This window comes from Chiloscyllium plagiosum, unplaced genomic scaffold, assembly GCF_037043375.1.
Source record: "Chiloscyllium plagiosum isolate Xiang-an unplaced genomic scaffold, Cpla_swu_hap1 HiC_scaffold_10, whole genome shotgun sequence".
NCBI classification, from domain to species: Eukaryota; Metazoa; Chordata; class Chondrichthyes; order Orectolobiformes; family Hemiscylliidae; genus Chiloscyllium; species Chiloscyllium plagiosum.
The window spans coordinates 40,623,594-40,647,413 of NW_028270148.1; the positions used below are offsets into that span (position 1 = coordinate 40,623,594).

At 40.9% G+C, this 23,820-nt stretch overlaps 1 protein-coding gene across 4 annotated transcripts in view; it reads left to right on the plus strand.

The window, feature by feature from the left end:
* haao (3-hydroxyanthranilate 3,4-dioxygenase) overlaps positions 1-23,820 on the plus strand; it is a 45,612-nt gene that overhangs the window by 16,127 nt on the left and 5,665 nt on the right. For 3 of the 4 annotated variants that reach the window (XM_087991285.1, XM_087991284.1, XM_087991282.1), the window contains 6 exons: positions 1,298-1,410; positions 3,647-3,725; positions 11,647-11,730; positions 12,620-12,726; positions 15,825-15,914; positions 23,490-23,533. In XM_087991285.1, coding sequence (XP_087847411.1) covers positions 1,331-1,410; positions 3,647-3,725; positions 11,647-11,730; positions 12,620-12,726; positions 15,825-15,914; positions 23,490-23,533 — 484 coding nt within the window. In that variant the 5' untranslated portion in view covers positions 1,298-1,330. Of the gene's footprint in view, positions 1-1,048; positions 1,181-1,297; positions 1,411-3,646; positions 3,726-11,646; positions 11,731-12,619; positions 12,727-15,824; positions 15,915-23,489; positions 23,534-23,820 lie in introns of those variants that run through there. The other variant, XM_087991283.1, reaches the window with a different exon arrangement.

Consider the following 23,820-nt stretch of genomic DNA (forward strand, 5'->3'; position numbering starts at 1 on the left):
GCACATCTTAAAGAAAGAAAAGGGTGGAATTGTGAGAGGTAATTTCGCTTTAAACTTTAAGATGTGCCTGGACCACAGACTGATCTATAATAAAAGACAAAACCTTTGTTTCTTTTCTAACAACCATTTTATATACTCAAAAGTAGAGTAGTTTAAATTGTGCAGAATGCTGACAATTTGTGAGACTGATCTATAATAAAAGACAAAACCTTCGTTTCTTTTCTAACAACCATTTTATATACTCAAAAGTAGAGTAGTTTAAATTGTGCAGAATGCTGACAATTTGTGAGCGATAGTAAAAACAAGCAGGCTCTTGATTAATGAAGCCATTCACACAGCAGAGAAGGATGAGTCCTTGGCTGATAAGACTCCAGGATGGGAGGACGACTTGAGACATCTGTTTCAGATTAAAGCCTTTGACTGATAAGACTACAGGGTGAGAAAAACAACAAACTTTGGAGACTCTGGAGCCTTTTGTTGCAGACTTTGTGATAAAAATAATGATGTTTTTAAGAATGTGAACCTCATGGCTTGTTGGAGCCAAGGAGAGGAGGGACTTGTCCTATATATAATGGAGACTTTGTAAGCCTCAGCGCGCCTTTTCTTTAAGGGTGCCCGACTCTGCAGACTTGACTTGTTAATAAAACTTTGTTTTCCTGAATTTGTCTAGAGCGATAAAATGGTTGTTAGAAAAGAAACAAAGGTTTTGTCTTTTATTATAGATCAGTCTGTGGTCCAGGCACATCTTAAAGTTTAAACCGAAATTACCTCTCACACTGATGGAGTTCAATGCTCCGAAAGCTAGTGCTTCCAAATGAACCTGATGGACTATAACCTGGTGTTGAGTTAATTTTAACTTTGTCTACCGATGTCCAACACCGGCTCCTCCACATCATTATTCCGCATACAGCAGATCATTCGAAATTGTGGGAATGTTTTTGGGGGGGAGAGGGAGCGCGTCGGGGGACTCCTGGTCTCGAATAAAGGGGAACTTGTTCAAATTTGTTCCAGGTTCTTCCGAAACGACAGCCTTTCCTTCTCCCCAGCTTGTAAATTTCCAATCAAAACGCGCTTAGCAGCGCCAACCCCTGGTCATGGTCAATAAAACGAGACTGAAATCACTTGCCCTCTGCCTGTGTGTGAATTTGGAGGCTCAGCATCAAGAGTCGTTGCTCCAGAGGTGTGTAATACTATCTCTGAACCGGTTGCTTTAGAGAAATAGGCAGAGAGTTATTACAATGCATTGGGGTACGACGATACCAAGACGTGCATGCGATTTAATATTTCTGTTTCTCAGGTGCTAACATATCTAACTCACCATATCCGAACGATGGGGCTGTTTTACAACGTTAACAAATGGATCGAAGAAAACAAGAAGTACTTTAACCCCCCCGTCTGCAACAAGCTCATGTAAGTCAATCTGCCGGGCATGCCTTTCCCAAATGGGGAAAACTGAGTGAGTTCCTTCAGTAAAGCTGCAAGTTGAACATTTCAACGAAGCGCACTGCCGCCTACTTTCACTACTTTCCATTTAGCCGGGATTCTCCAGTTGTGTATTGCAGCTATCAGCCCCCTTTGAGATTCAATCCTTTACTTTCAAACTTCGATGTTGGTTGAAAGAAGACAATGCATGATTTTGACAGTATTAAATGCTGGAAAAAGCTTGGATTTTCTGCAAGTCTTAGTTTTGCTATCGTTCTTCAGGCACTCATTAGTTATTGAAGAATTTCCCCTCATATAGCCCTTAATTCTGCAAGACAGTTCAGTTCGAACTCAGTACCTAAAGGCGGAATATGTAGGGTTTTCCATGGGAAGTGAAGAATGTTACACACATTGCAATATTGTAACAGTAAATGATGGGATTGCAAACAGACTGCTGTGTATCAAATTAAATATAATCTGCATTGCTGCATGTCAGGTAGTATATAGTCTGCATTTCACATGTATCATAATACCATGGGTCCATGATCAGAGTTAAAAATCACACAACACAAGGTTATAGTCCAACAGGTTTATTTGGAAGCACTTCAAATCCATGTTCAGAGGTCACTATTTTTCCTGTGTCTCTGAACCAGTGAACTGACCTTTGATAGTGTATGTCCTTGATCTCACTGCTCTAAGTTAAAGCAAGGTCAAGTTGCTTGATCTTAGAGGACCATTGGGTTGCTTTCTCATTCAGAAGGACAACAGGTGCTGGTTTAACCTGAGGGTCACCACACCTCAGGTGGGGGGGGGGGTGGGTTGGTGAGGTGAAGTTGGGACCCTCATGGTGACCTCAGCCTGTAGCACCTGATAAGTAGTGCTGAGCCTTCCTATGGAGCAGGGTGCCAGTACCAGAGGTGGTTTGAGAGATACTTCCACCCACTGCTCTGCCCCTCTCCCCTCAAACCATTTTCGTGAGTTGAGGCATCCACTAGCATTACAAAGCAGAGAGTTCACCCCTACCAGGAAACAAATTACAGCAAGGGGTACCACCAGCAATAATTTGAATTTATATAGTTCCCTCAAATAGGTCAACAACGTCAATGCACTTGGCAGAGATGGTCAAACACATAAATGATGCTTAGACAGGTTTGATAAAGAAGGTCGACAGTCAGAGAGGTTCAAGAATGGAACGTGAGAGCTTGGGACAAAACCTGAGACTGGGGCTGCTGTGGAAATGGTCTCTTACATTTTTATTTAAGGCCTTTGAGTGAGCTCAGGGCTAGGGGAGATGTATGCACATGTCCTAATGGATGACCACTCCTTCAATTTGGTTCCCAAATGTCACCAAAAGTAACTGCTTAGGTTATGTACACCCTTGAAAGGATACACCATGTAAAAAGAAGCCTTCAGGGAAAGAGGGCACCCACTGCAACAATCTTGTTATTTTTATACCCATTCCAACTGTTCCTGCAGCAGAATGGCAATTTCAGTCTAATAGTAATCACTATGGATATATGCATGAGGGTGCCAGGCTTTGTTTAGTGATAACAGTTTTACTGCTGAGTTAGAAACTTATAAGTTTCAATCCCACTCCTCCCTCTAAACAATATAGGATGGCACTTAAGTGAAGTACTGTAAGGGTGCTGCATCATTAATGGTGTTATATTTTGGATAAGACAGTAAATTGAGGCCCATTTGTCTTTGCCGGCAGAATAACAGGGTCTAAGCACAATTTGAAGAGGGCAAGAGATGTTATCTTTGCAACTCTTGAGGGCTACTATGCTTTCCTATCGTATAGTACTGGCTACATATTCTTCATTAGAAATTACTCAGTTGTCTTGATCTCTGTGTTGCATTTAATTAGAGTTGAGGGAGGGGTGTATTGAAATAGTGAAAATGAAAAGCAAAATTGCATCCAGTAAAATACAAATGCAAGCTATTTTTCTAAGTAGATAGATTCAGGCACAACTGGGTCAAATAACCTACTCCTGTATCATTCAATAATCATTGAAATCTGTTTCAAAGGTGGAGCTGACACAGAGACAGAAGGGATACATTGTCATAATGTATTAATTTATTAGTTAAATTTTGTTGTAAATCAATACTCATTAAATGAACATCATCATTATTGATGTATGTTTTAGCATGTTATTAATTCTCAATTACTTCTTGAAATCTGAAGGCTTTTGACTAAACTGTGTTTTATAATAATGCCTTCCAGGCACAGTGGCCAGTTAAAAGTAATGTTTGTTGGAGGACCTAATGAAAGGAAAGATTACCACATAGAAGAAGGAGAAGAGGTAAAACATAATTATTCCATGGTCATTGTACATACAGGAATATAAGAGATCAGAAAATATTTCATATCCTTCTCATTCCATTTTTCTCAGTGGAATGAAGGTATGTACCTATCTCACTTCTGTATTCACCCAATACTCACACCAGAAGTCAAAATAGCTTTTATACTCCTGAGGGCTCTTCTTGAAATTTTCTTGAGGGCTACATTTTGATTTTCAGAAACTTTCTTTTTATTTTCTCTAACTCCTCCATTGGGTGATGCAGTCACTTAGTGACAATGCCTTCTGTATTTCTCTTGCTGTCTGGACCATTTGGACTTACAGGAGCAAAATGAGAAGAATTCAACAGGTTTCACAGCAGGAAAATGCCATTCAGCCCCTCAAGCCAGCTTAACCATTTAATATAATCATAGTTAATCTTATCTTGGCCTTAACTCCACTTTCCTGTCCGCTCCCCATTACTATTACTAATTAAAAATCTGTCTATCTCCTCCTTAAATTTATTCATGTTTCGACATCCACCGTACTGCAAGATCGTGAATTCCCAAGATTCACAACCCTTTGAGAGAAATAATTCCTCCTTATCTCTGTTTTAGATCTACCATCCCTTAATGTAAAACTGTGACCTTTCATTCTAGATTGCCTCACAACGGAAAACATCTGCTGTACCTCTACGTTAGTCAATCACCTGTACTAGCATGTTTTATGTCTCAATTGAATCTCCAATCATTCATCTAATCTTGAGTGAATAAAGATCTCAATTTGCCATCATGAGACAAAGCTTTCATCTCTAAAATTAGTCAAGAGAGCCTTCTCTGAACAGCTTCCAAAGTAATTGCATTCTTCCTCAAGTAAGTGGACTAAAATTGTACACAGTACACCAGATGCAGTCTCATCAATGCCTTGTACAGTTGTAACAGCACTTCCCTACTTTTATACTTCATTCCTTGAGCAATAAACACTAAAATTCTGTTTGCCCTCCTGATCACTTGCTGTATCTGCATACTAGCTTTCTGTGGTTCATGCACCACAATACTCAGATCCCTTTGCATTGAAGCATTTTGAAGTTTCTTTCCATTTAAATAATGTGCTGCCTTTTTATTCTTCTGACCAACTAGAAGGCATAGATTTAAGGTGAAAGGGGAAAGTTTTAAAAGTTTCCTGAGGGGCAACTATTGCATGCAGCGGTTGGTGCGTGTGTGGAATGAGCTGCCAGAGGAGGTAGTGCTGGGACAATTACAACATTTAAAGGACATGAATAGGAAGGGTTCAGAGGGATAGGGTCAAATGCTGGCAAATGGGACTAGATCTGGTTGGCTTGGGCAGGAAGGAAGGGTCTGTTTCTATGCTGTATAACTCAATGATTCTATAACATATTATGATTAAATCCCTGCCAAATTTTGGATCATTCATCTAACCTATTCATATCCATTTGTAAGTTTCTCATTTCTTCATTGCAACTTATTTTACCACCTATTTTAGTGTCATCTGTAAATTTAGTTACGGTACCTTCTATCCCTGCATCCAAATATTATAAATAGTGGTGCCTAAGGTCTGACTGAACCCTGTGGCACCTCACTAGTTATAACTAGTCAACAAAAAAAGACTTCTTTATCCTGAGTCTGTTTTCTGCTGGTAAGCCAGTTCTCTATCCAAGCTAATATACACCAAATGTGTAGTGTGTCAACGTTTGCAGGTGACACTTAAGATAAGTGGTGGAGCAAAGTGTGCAGAGGACTGTGAAACTTTGCAGAGGGACATAGATAGTTTAAGTAAGTGGGCAAAGGTCAGCATTTGGAGTACAATGTCAATAAATGTGAAGTCATCCATTTTGGTAGGAATAACAGTACAAAGGACTACTGTTTGAGTTGTAAAAAAATTGCAGCATGCTGCTGTGCAGAGGGACCTGGGTGTCCTTGTGCATGAATCACAGAAGGTTGGTCTGCAGGTACAACAGGTAATTAAGAAGGCGAATGGAATTTTGTCCTTCATTGCTAAAGGGATTGAATATAAAAGTAGGGAGGTTATGTTGCAGCTGCATAGCATGCTGGTGAGTGCATACCTGGAGTACTATGTGCAGTTTTGGTCTCCTTACTTGAGAAAGGATATACTGGCAGTAGAGGGGGTACAGAGGAGGTTCACAAGTTGATTCCGGAGTTGAGGGGGTTGGCTTATGAGGCAAGACTGAGTAGACTGGGATTATATTCATTGGAAGTTAGAAGAATAAGGAGGGATCTTACAGAAACATATAAAATTATGAAGAGAATAGATAAGATAGAAGGAGAGAGGATGTTCCACTGGCAGGTGAAACTAGGACAAGAAGGCACAGCCTTAAAATTAGGGGAAGCAGATTTGGGACCGAATTGAGAAGGAACTTCTTCACCCAGAGAGTTGTGAATCTATGGAATTCCATACCGAGCGACATAGCTGAGGCGTCCTCATTTAATGTTTTTAAAACTAACATAGGTAATTCGTTGAACAGTAAAGGAATTAAGGGTTATAGTAAGAGGGTGAGTAAGTGGAGCTGAGGCCATGAAAAGATCAGCCATGATCTTATTGAATGTGGCGCAGGCTCGAAGGGCCAGATGGCCTACTCCTGCTCCTATTTCTTACGTTCTTATGTTTTTATTACTTCTGTATCCTCAATAATTATCAACAAAATTTAAAACTCAAATTTCCTGGACATCACAGTATTTCAAGACATGATGTTAGTAGCAAAACTTTTGTTCAGGAACTGACACACACTTACTAAAAGGTGCATAACTTGCTACCTGTGACTTCCTTGAATGAATGTTTTTATTGTCACATGTATTTTACAGTGAGGAATATGGTAAAAGACAGTGAAAAGCTTTTCCACTATTGGCATCATCCTGCACCATTTTGAATAGTTTAAGACTAAGAGAAAAAATAGAAAGATATAGCTTGGAGCGAGTCCATTAGTCCTGAGCCAACTCATAATCAACAATACCTGTGCCGCTATTTCTTTTCCACTGCCTTGCGCCGTCTATATCGGACCCAATCAAGGTTGAAGGTGCCATACTTCAGGCATCATATTTTGCTCTGGGCTGATTCTCCTCCATCACTGCAACCTGCAGCGGACTCACCGACATTAGTGTTGTATCTTTTACCCCTGGGCCCACCTTGTCAATGTCGTTGTGATGCCCTTCCATCACCGCTTCACCACCGCCAGTGCCAGACCCAACCAACAATGAAGTTGCTGATGCTCAGGCTCTATCCTTCGCTGCTGGGCCTTGCCTTCCAAATGTCACCTCCACCAATGTAGCAGCTGCGGATTCCAATGCCTGGTCTCACGGTTGTCCAGGAAAAGTAGGCAAGTGCCCACTCACATGCAATCTGGGTTCACTCGCCTTCGCCATGAGGTCTGTGCTGGGCTCACTTAACGCTGCCATGAGTCCACGCTGGGATTGCTTGCTACCGCTGATGCCATCCAAGCTCAGGACAAGAGGTAAGAAAATAAAAAGAGAGGAAAAAAAAGAAAAGAGAAAGATAAAAATGAAGAAAGGAAAAGTGGACAAAGTGGATGAACCCCAGCTCAGGAGCCCTACTTTGCTAGCATCTTGATGGCATATGAAGTTTTCCTGCCTCCCAATTAGTTCGGAATGTGCTTTTTTTTTAAAGTCAACCTGCTCAGACAAGTTATAGCACAACTTTGTGAACAGGTGGGACTTGAATCCAGACTTGCTGGTCCAGAGGTAGGAGCATTGTCACTCTTCTGCAACAACCATCATCTAGTTAAGCTTTTGTTGACAGGTTCCCCTTGGCAACACCTCCAACCTCCTGCCCCCAACCACCACCTTTCCAGTCACTTGGCTTCTTAGTGATATTTTTCTGATTTGCTTGCACCCATAATTTCTTTTGGCTGTGATTTCACCCATTGTCCCATGTATATTGAGGGCTGAACCACATACTAGTACATTCCAGGTCACTGAATGGAAACCGGAATTTTCAACTGTTACCCCTCTAAATTAGGATTGATGAAGCTATTTGCAGCATACAAACTGCTTGCTCAGCTGATTATGGAGGAACGGCTTGGCATCAGCTAACACAGGCACATAATAAAACTGGGACATTTCATTTGTATAACTTTGTGCTACTTTATGCTTCTTACCTTTTCTGTGTACTCACTGAGAAAACTATCCTGTTCCATGACACATAAATTCTTTGCCTTTCTGAAGAATCTGCTTGGATAACCACTTTCAGACCTCACTATAGTTTTGCTGTTGATGTTAATGATGTTTTTTTTTGAAATTTCAATTCATTTTTGTGAAAAAATTGAAAGTTGTGATATAAGTATTTATAAATATTATATATTAACCTACAATTTTAGGTTATTTACCTAATATAAAGCAATTTGAAACAAATGTTTTGAAATACACAAATACGTCAGATCAGAGCATTTGCTAAGTGCTTAAGAAAATATTGGGCAACAGGATTTCAAAATCCAGACAGTCAGCAATATGAGTTAATGGCTGGTAAATGATTAAGTCACTTTAATTTCTTTCCAGTATTACTGATTAACCTGTAAAATCTCTTTCTTACTACTTTTGCCAGTTATTTTCTGCTCAGAATTTAACCCCTTGCTTCTTGTATTGTGCAGGCTCTTTGAACAGTCATATATTTACTACTCAGTGAGGAATATTGCAGTACACCACTCACACAGATATTAACTTAAACTGTCTGGAAATAAAACGATAGAAATTGGATTGGGAAAATAAAATATATCCTCTGCAGCAAATGTGGTATTAACTTTAAAACTGGATGGCATGAAAGTTAGCAATTTCCCTGGGAAGTTTTTTTTAATGAAAATATAGTTATAGCCGTGTTTTGAATAGTTGAAGCGATGATCCTAGTTAATAAAATAATTTTTGAGAATTGCTGATAAAAGATATATTTTGTCAATGCTAAGTGTTAGGCATCATCTCATTGGTGCATTCTCCATGCACTTTTCACTGCTGTTAAATTATTAAACTGGACAAGCAAAAAGTTTTTCCAGCTAAATATTGGAAGTCTAAACCACTGTTTTCAGTCCCAACTCCAAACTCCGTTCCCTATTTCTGGTCTCAGTCTGAGATAAAGCATGATTCGGAGATGCCGGTGTTGGACTGGGGTGTACAAAGTTAAAAATCACACAACACCAGGTTATAGTCCAACAGGTTTAATTGGAAGCACACTAGCTTTCGGAGCGACGCTCCTTCATCAGGTGATTTTGGAGGGCTCGATCGTAACACAGAATTTATAGCAAAAATTTGCAGTGTGATGTAACTGAAATTATACATTGAAGAATTGATTGTCTGTTAAGCCTTTCATCTGTTAGAATACAGTGATAGTTTCACTTCTTTCATGTGTAAATCACAAAACCCTTTTTTTAAAAGTTGCAGACAGACACACACACACACAGACAAAGACCCACATGCACACATATATATTGTGTGTGGTGAATTTTTTTGGTACAAAGTTACATTGCACTTTGCTCAAAAACCACATAGATTCATGTCGAACTCTGAGCTCAAAAACTGCATGAATTTAGAAAAAACTCTGTTATTTCACTTTTTAGATTGGAATCAATCTAAACATCAGGTCATAGACAGAGAACACAGGGGGCTAACACCTTCAACACATTGTCTAGCTATCACCATTGTTAACAGCTAACCCGAGAATGCAACTTTTAAAAAAAGGGTTTTGTGATTGCCACATGAAAGAAGTGAAACTATCACTGTATTCTAACAGATGAAAGGCTTAACAGACAATCAATTCTTCAATGTATAATTTCAGTTACATCACACTGCAAATTTTTGCTATAAATTCTGTGTTACGATCGAGCCTTCCACAATCACCTGATGAAGGAGCGTCGCTCCGAAAGCTAGTGTGCTTCCAATTAAATCTGTTGGACTATAACCTGATGTTGTGTGATTTTTAACTTTGAGATAAAGCAGGCTGCTTTCAACCTTGGTTTCGCATTTAAATCACAAAACGAACTCCCAACATCATTCGTCATTAAGATGCCTATTTTTGTCTCCACAGTACTGCCTGACTCTATTCTGCCTCAGCTCATTTGCAGCTGAACTCACTATATATGACCTTGTTACCTCTATATTCGACACATACTAAAGAGGTCATCTCAGACTTGAAATCTAACACCTGAAATGTTGAATTTTCCACCTCCTGATGCTGCCTAGCTTGCTGTGTTCTTCCAGCCTCCTGCTTGTCTGCCTTGGATTCCAGCACTTGTAATTTTTTTTGTCTCTAACTCTGTTTCTCAGCAGATGTTGCCAGACTTACTGAGTTTCTCCAGCATTCTCTGTATTTGTAGATTTCCAACATCTATAGTATTTTCCTTTCATTTTTCCAACAAATTGCTGGCTGGTCTCCCACATTTTACTCTCCAAAAGCTTGGGGTCATCCAAAGCTCTGCTGGTCTTGTCTTAACTTGCAGCACAACATGACCCTTTTTCATCCTGCGCTTGCTGATTCACATTGAGTCCTATTGAAACAAAATTGGAACTTTAAAATTTTCATCCTTGTTCTTGAGCTCTCTGTGGTACTGTCCCTCCTTATTTCTGTGATCTCGTCCAGCTCCACAAATCCTAGATATGTGTGCTTCTCTAATTCTAGCTTCTCATCCATCCTCAATTTTAATTGTTCTACCATTTATGTCCATTCCTTTAGTTGTATAAGCCCCAGGCTCCTGAATTGCTTTAAACTGCTCTATTGTATCTTGTTTTTCTTTATTAATACACTGCTTTAAATGAGCCTCTTTGACCAAATATTTGGCTGCCTGACCTAACACTCCTATGTGTGACTCACTATCCTACTTGATTTTATAATAGATAATCCATTGAAGCTGTTTGGGACATTTCATTACATTAACAACATATAAGTTATTGTTGTTATTAAGAAGTGTTCTTATCAGTGCTCCCTGTTGTTTACATGCAAATTGGTCAGCCACCTCCAACACATGATAGACATATTTTTGAGAAGATTTGTAGCTCAGGTTGAGGTTCAGGTTGTAAGTTTGCTCACTGAGCTGGCAGGTTTGTTCTCAGACATTTCCTCACCATGCTGGGTAACATCATCAGTGAGCCTCCAGTGAAGCACTGATGTTCTGTCCCGCTTTCTATTTATGTGTCTTGGTCTGTTAAGGTGAGTGATATTATTTCCGGTTCTTTTTCTCAGAGGTTGGTAAATGGGGTCCAAATTGATGCGTTTATTGATGGAGTTCCAGGTTGAATGCCAGGCCTCGAGGAATTCCTGTAAGCGTCTCTGTTTAGCCTGTCCTACGATGGATGTGTTGTCGCAGTTGAAGTGGTGTCCTTCTTCATCTGTATGTAAGGATAGTAGTGATAGTGTTTCATGTCCTTTGATGGCCAGTTGGTGATCGTGTATCCTGGTGGCTAGTTTTTTGCCTGTCTGCCCGATGTAGTGTTTGTTACATCCTTGCATGGTATTATGTAAATGACATTCATTTTTCTGGTTGTTGGTCTGGTCATCAGTAGCTGTAAACAAGGTGGCTAGTTTCCTAACTAAAATTCACACCCCTGTCTTTGCCTCTGAACTTCCTCTCTCCATTACCCTACTGTACAAAATGAGTACGAAAGGTATTTATCTTGCTGCTGGAAGGCCAAAAAAGTAGACCCAAGGATTCAAATGCTGTCAGCTCATGCTCACCTGTCAGCAATCGGCACCAAGTTTTCTTGACGCTGGGACTGATGTGTTGATCACCATCTAATGTGCTCACCTTGACATTCAAAGAAACCATGGGAACGTTCTGTTCCTGTTTTCCATTCTTTATCCACTTTCTTATTCAATTTTACCTTGTAGCAGCCTCGAAGTGAGCTAATAACATTTTGTGAAACAAAACAAATATTTGCTGATCAGGTATATTTTTCAATTCATTCTCTTTTAGTTGTTTTACCAATGTCAAGGTGACATGTGCCTGAAGATCATAGAGAAAGGAAAACATAAAGATGTGCATATTCGAGAAGGAGAGGTAAGTGGAGTTTCTTTCAAGGTATTGGACTTTTCTGAAACTAAAATTGGTATGAACTTTTCTCTTTTTAAACATTCCTTTTGCATTTATTAGAAAAGTACAATTATTATCTAATCCAATTGGGTGAGACTCAGAGATAAGAAAGACTGAGTGAGTGAATTTTCAATGTTAATGCTATTTGGGAAGTAAAACAGTTCCTGAGGAAACATGCAGTCCTTACATCACCCTGCAAAAGGACAGTCCTAACAAACTGTCTTCTACTTTACAATGCTAAAGAGTTTTGAATGGTTTCTGAGAGGTCTTATCAAATAATAAAGGAATACCCTACCCAATGAGAAAACTAAAAGCATGGGCAAAAAAGTAAATTTTTGTCAAAGTGGCTTTTTAGGTGCTCCTTCCAGGAGAGCTGATAGAATGGAGAATTTTCTGTTTCTGTGAATGAAAGCTCAGATTGACTTCCTTTAGATGGGGTAACATTTCTCAGTTGAACTGGTGAATATCTAAGAAATTGCAATCAATAAAGCACTTATAGGGAGCCTGAAAGCATTGAAGAGGTGGTCTCTCCTGGGACACCAGTAATGTTTCACTTGTGGGGACAAGAATGAACATCATTGAAAGTACATTTAAAAATGGAAATAGGAGGATGCAACTGAGAACGAAAGGTAAAGTTGGCATAGTCCTACCAGACCATAAGGCTGCTCTCTCATCTGACAGAGACAAGTTAGCCTGAGGGTCAGCACAGCAAAGGGGAGAGCAGAGTTTGAGAAGGAGAGTCTTTCATGGAAACCTCAGCCAGTGCAGGAATTGAATCCATGTTGTTGGCATCACTCTGCGTTGCAAACCAGCCAAGTGAGGCAATCTTTCTTTTCCTTTCCCACCCCAACCTCAGATGTTTTTGCTACCAGCTCGGATACCCCATTCCCCTCAGCGACAGGCCAACACAGTGGGGCTGGTTTTTGAAAGGACAAGGCTGAAGACAGAGTTTGACGGACTCAGGTAAAGTAAAAGGCAAAATTAATGGATGCTCTATTTGAAGAAAAAAAATGGGAATCTTGTTAAAGAGTGAACGCTTGCTTTTACTGGCAACCTAACAGTTGCCAATTTTTAAAGCTAATTTCAATTTCTCATGTTGCTGTACGGGGTTTGAACTTATACTTTCTGTATTCTCATACCAGCTACCTTGAATTACAAATTCAGTAGTATAACTGATGCATTACCACAACCTTTATGGTTGTGTCTCTGCCACATAAAACCCCTTGCACTGCAGAACTTCACTTCCACCACTGTCAATAACTATATGGCACTGTTGATATTTGACAAAGTTGAACAATTAGTGTAGTGGTTCACAGTACTTAGATTAGCTTAAATAAAGATGGAATTAAAATCAGAATTAGATTTTATTATCAACTGCCATGAAATACATGATTACGGTGGAAAGTGTACAATGTTGTCATCTTAGGTACAAAGATGCCTAGAGACAAAATCTTAGATACAAAAGTAAAAAAATATAGAAATAAAGTTAAAAGCTGTACATTACAGTTCTTCTTAGTATGAGAACTCAGAGAACCTCGACACGGTCCTGTCCTCCTTAGTCCAAGAACTCCCCACCTACGTTTGGGACACCACCCACGCCCGCCACCTCCTCCATGATTTTCGCTTCCATGGCCCCCAACGCCTTATCTTCAGCATGGACATCCGGTCCCTATACACCTCCATCCCCCATCACGAAGGCCTCAAAGCCCTCCGCTTCTTCCTTTCCCGCTGAACCAACCAGTACCCTTCCACTGACACCCTCCTTCGACTGACTGAACTGGTTCTCACTCTGAACAACGTCTCTTTCCAATCCTCCCACTTCCTCCAAACCAAAGGAGTAGCCATGGGCACCCGCATGGCCCCTAGCTATGCCTGCCTCTTTGTCGGATATGTGGAACAGTCTATCTTCCGTAGCTACACTGGCACCACCCCCCACCTTTTCCTCCGCTACATCGATGACTGTATCGGCGCTACCTTGTGCTCCCATGAGGAGGTTGAACAGTTCATCCACTTTACTAACACCTTCCACCCCGACCTCAAATTTACTTGGACCGTCTCAGACTCCTCCCTCCCCTTCCTAGACCTCTCCATTTCTATCTCGGGCGACCGACTCAACACGGACATTTACTATAAACCGACCGACTGCCACAGCTACCTAGATTACACCTCCTCCCACCCTGCCCCCTGTAAAAACGCCATCCCATATTCCCAATTCCTTCGCCTCTGTCGCATCTGCTCCCAGGAGGACCAGTTCCAAACCCGTACAACCCAGATGGCCTCCTTCTTCAAAGACCGCAATTTCCCCTCAAACATGATCGACAATGCTCTCCACCGCATCTCCTCCACTTCCCGCTCCTCCGCCCTTGAACCCTGCCCCTCCAGTCGCCACCAGGACAGAACCCCACTGGTCCTCACCTACCACCCCACCAACCTCCAGATACATCGTATCATCCTCAGTCATTTCCGCCACCTCCAAACAGACCCCATCACCAAGGATATATTTCCCTCCCCTCCCCTATCAGCATTCCGGAAAGACCACTCCCTCCACGACTCCCTCGTCAGGTCCACACCCCCCACCAACCAAACCTCCACTCCCGGCACCTTCCCCTGCAACCGCAAGAAATGCAAAACTTGCGCCCACACGTCCCCCCTCACTTTCCTCCAAGGCCCCAAGGGATCCTTCCTTTTCCGTCACAAATTCACCTGCACCTTCACACACATCATTTACTGCATCCGCTGCACCCGATGTGGCCTCCTCTACATTGGGGAGACAGGCCATCTACTTGCGGAACATTTCAGAGACCACCTCTGGGACACCCACACCAACCAACCGAACCGCCCCATGGCTGAACACTTTAACTCCCCCTCCCACTCCGCCAAGGACATGCAGGTCCTTGGCCTCCACCATCGTAAGACCATGGCAACACGATGCCTGGAGGAAGAGCGCCTCATCTTCCGCCTAGGAACCCTCCAACCACAAGGGATGAATGCAGATTTCTCCAGCTTCCTCATTTCCCCTCCCCCCACCTTATCTCAGTCCCAACCCTCGGACTCAGCACCGCCTTCTTGACCTGCAATCTTCTTCCTGACCTCACTGCCCCCACCCCCTCTTCGGCCTATCACCCTCACCTTAACCTCCTTCCACCTATCGCAGTCCCAACACCCCTCCCCCAAGTCCCTCCTCCCTACCTTTTATCTTAGCCTGCTTGGCACACCTTTCTCATTCCTGAAGAAGGGCTTATGCCTGAAATGTCAATTCTCCTGTTCCTTGGATGCTGCCTGACCTGCTGCGCATTTCCAGCAACACATTTTTCTGCTGAGAACTCAGATACCAAGTAATGCAGTGCAAAAGATCTCAATAGAAAGATCAAAGAGATTAAAGATTAAAAAGATAGGCTAAAGAAAGCTGGAAGCTGAAGAAATCAGGAAAAGGAGCTTCCTCCTAAAGGGAAAAAAAGCACAAAGCTGAAGTCAGCCAGGGAGTTCATGAATTCTGCCAGACACAACAGAAAATTGTCAGACCTTTGAATGGCTAATTAGAAAACTGCATTGGAAAAGGGTAAGTGAGAGTGTCTAATCCAATATTTTGTTCTGTTGCTAGATTTCAAAAAGAAGAACTGAAATTTAGATTAGAAAAATACATTCACAGAGTAATATCCTTGGAACGATAATGACAATAATTTCATTGATGAAATCAAAATCACTTTTTATAAATATGTTTTGTGATATCCAATGCACTGCAGAAACATTCCCTTATTGTTGTTTGGTAATGAAATAAATAGCCCTATTTATCATAGGAAGAAAAATGTCAGTAGTTCACACTGCAACAGGAATGATTTACTCCACATGTGCTGGCTTTGCCAGCTGAATTGTGTTCATAAACTTTCAAAGCAGGTTCTTCTGGAAATTTGAGCGTAACTATACATTCCACTGAATCTGGTTATACATTTTTAAGATTGCCATTTAGACAGGCTTGGGGTTTTTTTGTATTTCTGTGAGGAACATTCATATGTCACCAAAAGATGCAACTGCAAGGTTAATGCTTAGATTTCTTTTGACAGATACTATGTAGACAATTCCACTGATGTACTGTTTGTGAGATGGTTCTACTGTGCAGACTTGGGCACCCAGCTTGGTCCCATCATAAAGGAGTAAGAAATCTTTGATAATTTTGTAAAATGTTTAAAAAAGTATTCACTCGTCATGTACAACATGATTTTTGTTCTGCATTTCATGAACCAAAGTTCAGGTATCCTGATGCTGGATGTACACAAAAACACAATACAATATCAAATGTTTTTTTGTTCCCCTTTTTCTGTAGGATACTAATTGTGTAACTTTATTCGCTCATTCCCTTCTTGACTCCATTGACTTCTCAATGGAGTGCATTCCCACTAACACTATTAGGAAAGTGCATTCCCACTAACACTATTAGAAAAGTGCATTCCCACTAACACTATTGGGAAAGTGTATTCCCACTAACACTATTGGGAAAACCTAAACAAAGGGGTCACAAGGAGTTTAAAATAATTTACGGATTGGGGTTGGGGAAGGGATGAGGTGATTAACATTTCCAGAACATGAAACAAAAAGACATAAGCATGGTGGCTCAGTAGTTAGCACTGCTGCCTCACATCGCCAGTGACCCAGCCTCTTGTGACTGTCTGTGTGAAGTTTGCATATGTGCCCCATGTCTGCATGGGTTTCCTCAAATGGGCCAAATGGCCTTCTTCCACTTTGTAAAGATTCCATATGTTGTCCATTGCTTTGTACAGTCTATTAGCTTCGACATTGAGGGCAGATATCATGTTCTGCTTCTGACTGGAATTGTTGGGAATTCTGCAGCAAATGACTCTCTGCCTGCCACATGGTCTGTCCAAAGTCTGCTAGGTGTGAGATAGAATAATCTCTACTTGTTTGAAGGAGTCAAGCTCCTGTAACACTCGAAAAAACAGTGGTGAATGGAGGATCATGGCTTTGATAGGCAAGGCAAGGGACTGCTTAGTGATAGTCAAACTGGCTTTGTGCATGGGAAATCGTGTCTCACTAACTTGAATGAATTTTTTGAAGAGGTGACAAAAAGAATTGAGGAAGTCAGAGCAGCAGATGTTGTCTGTATGGACTTCAGCAAAGCATTCAACAAGTTCCACATGGTAGACTGGTTAGCAAGGTTAGATCACATTGAACAGGGGGAGAAGTAGCCATATGGATAGAGCTGATTTGAAGGTAGGAGACAGAGGGTGGTGGTGCACAGTTGTTTTTTTGGACTGGAGATCTGACCCAGCGGTGTTCCACAAGGATCGGTGTTGAGTCCACTGCTTTTTGTCATTTACCTAAATGATTTGGATGTGAATATAGGAGGAATGGTTATTAGGTTTGCAGATGACACCAAGATAGATGGTATAGTGGACGATGAAGAAGATTACCTCAGAGTACAACATACCTTGATCAGAAGGGCCAATGGGCCGAGGAGTGCTTGTTGAGGTTTAATTTAGAAAAATGTGAGTTGTTGCATTTTGGTAAGCCAAAACAGAGCAGAACATATATAGTTAGTGGTAAGGTTCTGAGGAGTGTTGCTTAACAAAGAGACCTAGGGGTGCAGGTCCATAGTTCTTTGAAAGTGGGATTGCAGGTAGACAGGGTGGTGAAGAAGATATTTGGCACGCTTGCCTTCATTGATCAGGACATTCAGTATAGGAATTGGGACGTCGTATTGTGGATGTGCAGGACATTGGTGAGACCACTTTTAGAATACTGCGTACAGTTCTGATCATCCATCTATAGGAAAGATGTTGTTAAACTTGAGAGAGTGCAGAAAGGATTTGCAAGGATGTTGCGGGACTAGAAGTTTTCAGTTATATGGAGAGGCTGAATAAGCTGGGGTTTATACCCCTGGAGCATCGGACACTAATGGGTGACCTTGTAGAGATATATAAAATCATGAGGGGGCATGGATAGGATGAATTGCCAAGGTCTTTTTCCTGGGGTGGGGGAGTCTAAAGCAAGAAGGCATAGGTTTAAGGTGAGAGGAGGAAAATTTTAAAATAATCTGACAGTAACTTTTTCATGCAGAGCATAGTGTGTGTATGGAATGAGCTGCCAGAGGAAGTGGTGGAGGCTGGTATAATTACAACATTTAAAAGGTATCTGGATGAGTATACAATGAGGAAGGATTTAGAGGGATATGGGCCAAATGTTGGCAAATAGAACTAGGTCAGTTTGGAATGTTTGGTTGCCATGGATAAGTTGGACCAAAAGGTCTGTTTCTGTGCTGTATGATTCTAAGTTCCACATGAACACAATAAAGATTCCCACTTAGTCACCACAATATCCACCACCTTCAGCATTCATTCCCTCACCTCCAACACAAGATCCAATGCAGAACCTGACCAAGAATATATTGATGGCAACTTTCAAACTGTCAACCTTTATCGTCCAGAAAGACAAGGACAGATAGTGTTGGATGGAAGCACTAAGTGGCATATTATCCCAACTTGGGAAGATATCACTGTTCCTTCAGCATCACTGAATCCAAATCCTGAAACTGCCCACCAACTTATTTTGCCGCAGGCATCCATGTTTCAAGGAGGTGACTCACACCCACACTGAAAGAGAAAATAGGAATGGGCAATTAATTCTGACCTTATTGGCATCATACACAACCTATGAATCAATTTTCAGAAATCTTTTTAACAAACTTGCAAAATTCTTACACTTGTATTATAAATTTAGCATTGGTGCAAGCCATGCACCAGCGCTAAGGAGAATAAACCATGTGTTCTGGCCGAAACCCACTCTGGAGCAGAGTGTTGTTAGACTTCATATATGTAAAAAATGACTACTTTGTTCCATTAGGAGAAAGTGAGATGCTAGAGATCAGAGTAAAAAGGCATGGTGCTGAAAAAGCACAGCTGGTCAGGCAGCACCCGAGGAGGGGGAGAGTCAATGTTTCAGGAATTCCTGATGAAGAGCTTATGCTTGAAAAGTCGACTCTCCTGCCCCTTGTGTACTGCCTGACCAGCTGTGCTTATCCAGCACCACATTTTTTGACTAATTTGTTCCATTGTTGAGTTCTGTAGTGACATTGGATTCAGCTTGCAGTTACAGTCTAATCGTACAGTTAGTGTGAGATGCAATAGCTTGACACTGGCACCACAGCTGCAGCATTAACGCACCAAAATGCACAAATATTGCAAAAAACACCCTGGGAGTTCAGGATAATGTTTCACAAGTGAGATTCCACTATCCCAATAGCTGCTGAAATATTTCTGACCTCTGAGTATTCTCTGACTCACCAGACATGCTTTCACAATTTCTTGTTTGCAACTTCTATCAAATTCTGGAGAGTTGATAAGATAGTACATCTACAATGTAATTTGCTTAGTTTTGGTCCTGTGACTGCACCTGAACCTAAAATTCAAATCAATTGCAGAACAGTTGTGTAACTGTTCACCATTCATCAAAAGTGCAATTTCAGTTAATAAAACTCTTTCAAAAATAAGGGAAGTTCTGACAGAGAACTTCAATTTTGCAAGTTAAATGGTGCTGAACTGTGCCATTAACAGCAAAATAAATACACAATAGTTGTTTGCAAATAGCTTTGTGATTCAGAGTGAAATTCTTGTGTTGTGGTGATTCTTATGTTCCTTTGGCTAAGTCACAACTGCATTGAGATTTTCGTGGGGGTGGGTTTTCATTTCGGGGTCCAGTGAGTTCTCTCGCCCTATCTTACCAAACTGACCTTATTAATTACCTGACACACACCTGGGGTATCGCTTATTTCTGCCCCATTTACCAGATGCCATTCTTGGTACAGTTCACTACTCTGTAGACATCTACTGAACCACCAGCATTCCTTTCGACGGCACCATCTCATATTGTCACTTACGCACCTACTTTGAAAAATAATGCGTTATTACACAACAGCACATTTGCTTCCATCATCCTAATTATTAATATATACTGTAAATATTTGTGGCCCCAGCAATCATCCCTGTAGCACTCCACTACTTACAGATTGCCATCCTGAAAATACTTCCATTATCTGAAATCTGTCTTCTATTAGCTAGCCAATTCTCAAGTTAATGTACCACTTCTCAACGTGAGGCATGATGACCCTCAGATTAAACTAACCATCAATTGTCTCTCTTTCTCTGTAATGAGAGAGCAGCTCTATGGTCCTCTGGGAAGTGACAATACTATGCCTTTCCGAGGTTATTTTGTCCTTTATTTTTAAGAGAGGCTTTGAGGCAGAGATGTTGAGCAGTCTGTGAGATGATAAACAACTTGTGAAGCCTTGGATGTTTCAATTTCAAAAACTTGGAACAATAGAATCAGCCTTAATGTGTGTAGTCAAGCCCCCACCCACAGAATCAGGGTTTTCTGTTTAGCTTTCAGCAGTTGCTGTTGGGATCATGAAAAAGTGTAAACTATTTATTTCCCTTTCTTAGTTACAGCCAAAAGCTGGGGGCTTGCTGCCCGCTACAGAAGTTGCATATAAGACAACCTGTGTCTGAATTTGCCTTTTGCTTAGAGTGTGTTCATGGGATGTTAATATATTGGAACAGTTAATTAGTAATAGTTACTGCATCAATTATTCTGTTCAATTTTCCAATAGAGTTGTTATTCCAATTCCTTCTCTTTTGTTGTATTTTAACAATAGTAGATGTATAAAGTGTGTTTTGCTTTAAATCCGGTAGTTTGACCAATCGAATTGCGTCTGGAATGCAACACCTTCCATTTATCTTTAAAATAAGAAAACATTAGGGCCTAGACTATCTTCTGAATATTTAGAGGTGGTTTGGTCTGGTCCATAACAGGGACAATGGTTTTACCTTAACTTCAATACCATTGGCTCTTACATTATTAACTAATCTTCTGTGTGGTACTCTATCAAGTGCCTTCTGGAAATCCAAATATATTACATCTAATGGTAACTTTCATCTACTCTGCTTGTTACAGACTCAAGGAGCCATAATAAATCTGTTAAGCGTAACTTTTCTTTCATGAAGCCATGCTAAACACTGTGTGATTATATTACATGTTTCCAAATGTTTTGCTATTACATCTTTAATAATAGACTCTTCCATTTCCCAAGGACAGATGTTAAGCTGATTGGCCTATACTTACCTTTATTTTGTCTCCCTTTTGAATAAAGGTGCTATATTGGCAGTTTTCCAATTCTTTGAGACTTTTCCAGAATCTAAGGATTCTTGGAAGATTACTACCAGTGCATCCATTATTTCTGTAGCTACTTCCTTTAAAATTCTAAGATGCAACCCATCAGAGCCAGGGAAATTATTGACGTATTAGTTCCCCCTATTCTCTGATGATAGTTATTGTGTTTATTTCTTCCCTACTCTCTTTAGCCCATTGATGATTTGATATGTTTGTAATGATATTAGTGTCCTCTTACTGGAAGACTGATACACAATATTTGTGCAACACCTCTACCTTTTCTGGGCTGCTCCTTATTATTTGTTGCTATAAAAACTGAATGGCCTGAAGGTGGATAAATAACCTGGGCTAGATGGACCACGCCCCATAGTTCTAAGGGAGATAGCTGAAGAGATAGTGGAGGTGTTAGTGGTGATCTTTCAGGAATTGCTAGAATCAGGGAGGGTCCCAAAGGACTGGAAAATTGCTAACTTGGCACCCTGTTTAAAAAGGGAGGAAGACAAAAGAGGGGAGATTACAGACCAATTAGTCTAATCTTGGTTGTGGGTAAGATCCTGGAATCCATTGTGAACAATGAGATTTCTGAATACTTGGAAGTTTATGGTAAACTAGGGCAAAGTCAGCATGGTTTCATCAAGGGGAGGTTGCGCTTGACAAATCTGCTAGAATTCTTCGAGGAAATAATGAACAGGTTAGACCAAGGAGAGCCAATGGATGTTATCTTCCTGGACTTCAAGAAGGCCTTTGACAATGTGCCAAATAAGAGTCTACTAAGTAAGATAAGGGCCCATGGCTTCAGAGGCAGGATGCTAGCAGAGAGTAGAGATAAGAGGATTCTTCTCAGGATGGCAGCTGGTGACAAGTGGTGTTCCACTAGGCTCAGTGTTAGGACCACAACTTTTCACTTTATACATCAATGATCTCGAAGGAACAGAGGGTATTCTGGCTAAGTTTACAGATGATACAAAGAGAGGGAGAAAGATAGATCGCATTGAGGAGACATGGAGACTGCAGAAGTATTTGGACAGGTTAGGAGAGTGGGTAAAGAAGTGGCAGATGGAATACAATGTGGGAAAGTGTGAGATCATGTACTTTAGTAGGAAGAATAGAGGCATGGACTATTTTCTAACTGGGGAGAAAATTCAGAAGGTTGAAGTGCAAAGAGACTTGGGAGTTCTGGTCCAGTATTCTCTCAAGATAAATTTGCAGGTCGATGGCATTTATCTTGCAATGATGGCATTTATTTTGAGAGGACTTGAATATAAAATCAGGGATGTATTTTAAAGCTCTATAAGGCTCTTGTCAGGCCACATTTGGAGTATTGTGCGCAGTTTTAGGTCCCATATTTCAGGAAGAATGTACTGGCCCTGGAGCGTGTTCAGTGGAGGTTCATGCAAATGGCCCCAGGAATGAAAAGCTTAACATATGAGGAATGTTTTAGGACTCTGGGTTTATACTCAATGGAGTTTAGAAAGATGAGGGGAGATCTAATTGAAATATACAGCAGACTGAATGGCCTAGACAGAGTGCATGTTGGGAAGATGTTTCCATTGGTAGGAGAGACTAGGACCCGAGGGCACAGCCTTAGATTAAAGGGAAGATCTTTTAGAATGGAAATAAGGAGAAACTTCTTCAGCCAGTGAGTGGTGAATCTGTGGAATTCATTGCCCTGGAAGGCTGTGGAGGCCAGGTCATTGAGTATATTTAAGACGGAGATAGATAGGTTATTGAGTATCAAGGGTTACGGGCAAAAAGCGGGAAAATGGGGTTGGGAAACTTATCAGCCATGATTGAATGGCGGAGCAGACTCAAAGGGCTGAATGGCCTAATTTCTGCTCCTATGTCTTATGGTCTGATCATCTGATTTGCCCAGCCTTGCTCTCTCAGGAGCTTATGCTCATTGTTGCCTCTTTTTCCTTTTACAGACATCTGCTTCTGTTTACATTTTATCTCCATTGCATTTGTTGATATTGCTCCATGTAGACTTGCTTATTTATCTTTAGAATTTCAAGTAATGTTGTTGAATAACATATTCCACTAGAAACGCCATTTAGTGCAACAGTTATCTCTGCCAGTGTTGGTGTACCACATGGTCCAAGTGGATCGTGGGAAGATGTTTCCATTGATAGGAGAGACTAGGACCCAAGGGCACAGCCTTAAAGTAAAGGGAAGACATTTTAGAACAGAGATAAGGAGAAACTTCTTCAGCCAGAGAGTGGTGAATCTATGGAATTCACTGTCACAGAAGGCTGTGGAGGCCAGGTCATTGAGTATATTTAAGACAGAGATTGATAGCTTCTTGATTGTCAAGAAAAAGTGGGAGAATGGGGTTGAGAAACTTCTCAGCCATAATTGAATGGCGGAGCAGACTCGATGGGCTGAATGGCGTAATCTCTACTCCTATGTCTTATGGGCTTATGGTCCTTCTGTGCTCTTACTCCATCTTTCTTCATTCAGTCGAATAATGTGAATGTTTCTGGCCACTCTTCTTCAAGCCGAGTAAGTATTGCTCAAATCAGTTGGAGAACATTATTTCCTTTATCTTACAGATTTTTCAACTCTGAAGAATGTAGAACTGGGAAACCAAATCCAGGTACAGAATATATCCAAATAATTTAAGCCTGCGCTATTGATATCATCTGACTTTAAAACGTTTGTTTTTATTTGATTTTTATCATGCAAGTAAAGTGCCTAGCATAAGGTTTGTGCATGGAGAACACAGCAGACTTCGCATTTTTGCACTTAACAGCACCACTGAGTACTTGTGTGTCAAGATTTAGAATGAATCTCTGTCACATTGTTATAGTTGTGATATTTAGCTATTACTTGGTAAATAAAGATTATCAATATTAACTGTGACTTTATCTCTTGCTTGATTCA